The sequence below is a fragment of the Fulmarus glacialis genome, unplaced genomic scaffold, assembly GCF_000690835.1.
Source record: "Fulmarus glacialis isolate BGI_N327 unplaced genomic scaffold, ASM69083v1 scaffold14206, whole genome shotgun sequence".
NCBI classification, from domain to species: Eukaryota; Metazoa; Chordata; class Aves; order Procellariiformes; family Procellariidae; genus Fulmarus; species Fulmarus glacialis.
In genome coordinates this window covers 2747-7722 of record NW_009218861.1, presented here as the reverse complement: position 1 = coordinate 7722, position 4976 = coordinate 2747, and the positions used below count along the sequence as shown (strand labels likewise).

At 57.9% G+C, this 4976-nt stretch overlaps 1 protein-coding gene across 1 annotated transcript in view; it reads left to right on the top strand.

The window, feature by feature from the left end:
* LOC104078520 (tensin-4-like) overlaps positions 1–4976 on the top strand; it is a 13150-nt gene that overhangs the window by 6470 nt on the left and 1704 nt on the right. The window contains exons 5-11 of the mRNA XM_009580176.1: positions 34–240; positions 453–883; positions 1680–1766; positions 2309–2434; positions 2714–2806; positions 3163–3240; positions 3682–3753. Coding sequence (XP_009578471.1) covers positions 34–240; positions 453–883; positions 1680–1766; positions 2309–2434; positions 2714–2806; positions 3163–3240; positions 3682–3753 — 1094 coding nt within the window. The remainder of the gene's footprint in view (positions 1–33; positions 241–452; positions 884–1679; positions 1767–2308; positions 2435–2713; positions 2807–3162; positions 3241–3681; positions 3754–4976) is intronic.

Genomic DNA, 4976 nt, shown 5'->3' with positions numbered 1-4976 from the left:
CGCCCTGAGCTGCGCTGCTTCCCCGACCTGCAGCAAAGTGTCTGAGTGCATCGCCGTCCCCCGGCAGTGCGCGGCTGGCCAGACAGACAGCATCTCCTACGGCCCCAGGGCTCTCGGCACCTCCCCGGGCTTCGACAATTTGCTGAAGCCCGTGCACGCGGTGAGGGCCCAGCAGAGGAGCAGCTGGGTCTCCCTGCTCTCCACGAGCCCCGGCTCAGACACCAGCTATATCCTTGGAAGGTAAATGCCGCCTTGTGTCCCGGTTTCGGGCTGGTGATGGGAATGGAAGGGGCACAGGGCGGTTTCCCCAAGTCCCGTTGTCCAAGATCTCCTTCCTCAGGCTGGGAGTCAATGCCCCACAGGGCTGACACGGTCTCTGGGGTGGGCTGTGCATCCCATCCTGGCTAAACAACCCCACCGGTCTCCTTCTGCTCTCTGTCTCCCTCTTGCAGCAGCACCCACTCGCTCCACAACGACGACTCGGATGCTCCCCCTGCTGCCTGCCGCTCCGCTGACTGCCCATCCCCTGCCAGCTCCCTGGGCAGCCCCTGCCCACCTTCCCCGAGCATCAGATCTCGCTCTGGAGAAGCTTTTGGCCTGAGTCCCCACCAGCCCAGGGCAGCCTGCTCCACCAAAGCCAACACCTCCCCGACCCAGAAGGGACAGGCCAGCAGCTGCCCCCCCTCCATCCTCAACTCCGCAGCCGACATCCCGGTGCTGCTGGTGAACGGGTGCCTGGAACAAGGAGATGCATCTTCCAGGCTGGCCAAAGCCGCCCCAGTCTCTGTCAAGCAGAGCCCCCCTCCCAGCTGCAGCCCGGCCCTGAGGCTCGGTGGCCTGAACAACGCGCTGTCGGCACCAGCGCTCTCCTGCGTCTCGGACAGTAAGTCACCTCCCTCTGTTTCTGTGGCTTATAGACATGAAAGACAGGAGGTCCTTGCTGGAGCTAGAGATCCTCCACGTATCTCCCCAGGGTTGCAGGGCCCTGCGGTGGTCTCCAGCTCTTCGCCGATGACCCTGCATCAGCCGTGTTTTGCCCGCCAGGGTCCTGGGGCACGTGCTCAGCAGGCAGAAACGCTCTGGTCCCCTCAAGGAGATGCAGATAAACGTATTTCTAGCACCTGAGAATGAGAACCATAATTCTGTCATTTCATACTTGTTTGTGGGCCCAGAACGGGTGGGGAGGAGGGGTTAGGGTTCCAGTTTGCTCTGGAGGACACCTAAAGATACCGGAGTTTATAAGGTCCCTCATTCAAGGGTAAACAATAGGGCTGTTGTTCTCTGGAGGAGATTAGCAGAGACAGCTCTCGGGGCAGAGGGTTTTAATTGGGATTCTTATGGGAATAGCAGGAGGGCTTTGCAGGTCAGATCCTCAGCTGGTGTGAATCCCCATGGTCCAGTGGACTTGTGCAGGGTTGGGCAGACTGGCACTGCTGGGGGATTCCACGTGCTGCCTCTCTGCGCTTCATCGCAGCCTGCCAAGAGAGATAATTACATGGAGAATTAATTATTCTGAGGAGTAGGGAGGAAGCTCTGGTCAAAAGGATTGAAAAAACACTTCAACTCTGGCCAGCCTGGAAGAGAAATATCTTTGCTAGGGCTCTGTCCTGGTCAGTGGTGTCTGCTGTGAAGGTCTTCCAGGTCCCACGCTGGCCTTGACGCCGTAAGGTCTCTTGCAGGTCCCCTCCGGGCTGGGCAGCCGACCATGAAGTTTGTGATGGACACATCAAAATACTGGTTCAAGCCGAGCATAACCAGGGACCAAGGTAAGGCAGTAAGTGTCTGCTGGGATAACGCCATCTCAGCCCTGCTCTCTGTGGGTCTGCAGGACTGCTGCCTGTTCCCCAGGCTGGAGTTTGCCTCCCCGCAGCACCTCAGTCCAGCTCTTGCCTGTGCTGAGGTCTCGGGGATGGCAATTCAAAGTATACTGGGGGTTGATGGGCATGGAGAGACCCACTCACTGGTCTAGGGGGAAGGCTCAGAAACACGGGCTGTGCCACAGCCCCTCTGTCCCCGCCTCGGGTCAGAAAAGCTTCTCCTGCCTCTGACTGTGCTGCTACTCAGCATGGCCTGGGCAGGGGCTGGCTGGGGACCACAGACCCGCAGCACCGAGCCGGGGCCCCTCACTGCCGGGGCACTGCAGGCGGTACCTGCACGAGGGACGTGCGCGTCCTCAGCAAACGCTCCTGAGTATTTCTCGCTGCTGGCAAGGAACGACTCCCCGCGAGAGCATCAGCCGGACGCGAAACACGGCGCAGGGAGGTTCCACCTGTTTTGCTTGGCTGAGCCTCTGCCTGTGCTTTGACAGCAATCCAGCTGCTGAAGGACAAGGAGCCAGGCACGTTCATTGTGCGGGACAGCACGTCGTACCGGGGGTCTTTCGGACTGGCGATGAAGGTTCCCGTCTCTCCATCCAGCAGCCAGACAGGTACAGGCACTCGCTCAGAAAGGTGGGGTTTGCTTCAGGGATTTAACAGAAACCGGTCAAACTAAAGCAAGCTGAGAAGCCGCGGGACTCTGGTTGTGCGAGTGACACTGGCAGCGGGGTCTGTGCGTGCCCATCCCCACGCGTGGGGGCTGGCACCGCGCTCGCCACGCAGAGCAGAAGCTCCGGTGGGTGCCCTGGGACGGGTCTCGAGGGGAGCAGGGGAGGGCAGGGGCGAAACAACGGCAGTTGTGCCGGTGCTGATGCTGTCTTCCATCCCGCTTGCAGGCGATGAGAGCAGTGACCTCGTCCGGCACTTCCTCATCGAGTCGTCTGCCAAAGGGGTGCACTTGAAAGGAGCCAGCGAGGAGCTGTATTTCGGTAAGGATGGTGCCGTCACCCGCAGCAGCCCTGGCAGCCCCAGGAGCTCTTTCCAAAAGCCCCTCGAAGCACCAGCCGGGACCAGGGCTGCTCCACAGCCCTGCAGCGAGTGTCTTGATGTGGGGGCCCGCCAGCCCCTGGCTCCTGCCTGCGCTTCTGTGGTGGTAGTCTCCAAAACCAGAACATGGGGTGGGGGCTCGAAAACCCACTTTTGTCACTGTGAGGCCCCAAATAGTCCAGCTTAGCCCCCTCTTCCCTTCTTCTGAGGTCCCTGGGACACTGTTGAGGGGCCAGAGGCGCGTGGGTGGGAGGTTTCAGGCACCAGGGCCCCCCTGACGCGCAGTTCTGTGTTGCAGGGAGCCTCTCTGCCTTCGTGTATCAGCACGCCATCACCCCGCTGGCACTGCCCTGCAAGCTGAGCATCCCCACCCGAGGTAGGTGTCGGCGCAGGAGGGATGCTCCGAGGGTTGGGGAGATGGGGACGGTCCTGCAGTGGGGAGGGGGCTGAGCCGCCCGGGTGCCCCCGCAATGGGGCTGATTGCCCTGGCTGTAGGGGGAGCAGGGACCTGCAAGACCTGACTTGAGTACGAGACGGTGGTGACCTGCTTCTGCTGGGGATGGAGGGTGGTCAGCAAAGCAGCGGGGAGCAGCGGACCACTGAGGGTGGGCAAGGAAAGGAGGAGTGGGGAGATCAGAGATGAACGGAGCCAGGAGAGGCAGATGGAGGACAATTTAATTACTGCTCTAAATCGCTGCAATTTAAGCGGTCCTGGGCCTTTGGGCCTCTTGTGAGATAAGGAATTTCACCCAATGCAAAGTGGTGACCCAGAGCAGCCTGACCTGTGGACATGAGTGCTCCTCTGTCGTTTGTGCAGATCTGGCTGATGGAGAAGAGAGCCCTGACTGCGCTCCCGAGTCCGCACTATCCCTGCTGAAGAAAACTGCTGGTGAGGAAAGGAGCTGTCACCAGGGGACCGTCAGAGTTTCCAGTAGCTAGAGCTCTGGGCATGCACCCATGCTTGGGCTTTAGTCCTTATGTATCAACCACAGGGCTCTGGTTTTTTATGTCCTCCATTCTGACACCACGCACAGCAGAAGCTGAAAGGCCAGTGCTGTCTTTGGACCTGTGCAGAACAGCAGGTCACCCCAGTGCATCTGTGGGTGCCGGTGCAATGTCCCCCGCTGGCTTTATCAGCAGGTTGGAGACACCTGCGGGTTTTCTTCACATTCTCAGACCATGGGCCTGCAAGGGAACCTGGTATTTTTAAAGAAAGGAGACTTTTGGCCCCCATGATAGTGAAGTAAAGTTTGAAAAGACAGTTCTTGAGGTCCCAAGGCTGATAAAAGACCCACAATTCCCACAGTTGTAAATAGCCCCTGATTTTTAAGCCTCTCTGCTGATTGCCCTCAAGCAGGGTATTGAACTGATGGGCATGGAACATCTGGAGTTTCTAGGAGAGGGACCAGCCAGGGGCTGGTTAAATTGCTGAGGGACCTTATGGGAGACGCATGGAAACTGCACAGCAGGACGGGGAAGGGTCTTTGCTTTTCTTCCGTGCCCAGGTGCCCCCAGCCTGGATGCAGCGGTGGGTGGGCTGCAGGTGAGAGCAGAGATCGATGGGCAGGAGGCCGCGCGGATGGGTGACGGCGCAGTCAGGGGAGTCGGGAACCGCTTTGTTTTGCTGGAAATTCTGAAAAATAAGTTGGCAAGCTGAAAAGTTTAGTTTGACCCAGAACAGCCCTTTAAACAGCTCAATCAGCCTGAAATGTCATGTTTTAGGTTGGCCTTCAGCCATTAGTTGACTTGGGGTATTTCTGCTTTTCATTAAAGGAAATATGTAATAAACAGAAAAAAATTCCAAATCTGACATTTAGAAACCGGAAATTAAATACTCTGACTTTTAAAACAATTAATGCAAAGAATTAAAGTTAACCAAAATAAATTTGTGAAGAATTTCTGAGTCACCAAATCTTTAATTTTCATCAAAACAAATCTGACCCACGTACACATGTCCAGTTCTGCAGGATGATGCCTGGGACCCGGCCCCGCACCCGGCCCCGCTGCGCTCGGCGCTGCACATGCTCAGCGCAGCGAGACGCCGGCGTGATGCTGGCCCTGTGCTGAGCCGAGCTCTCTGCTGTCCTTGCAGTGTGCAACGTCTTGTACCTC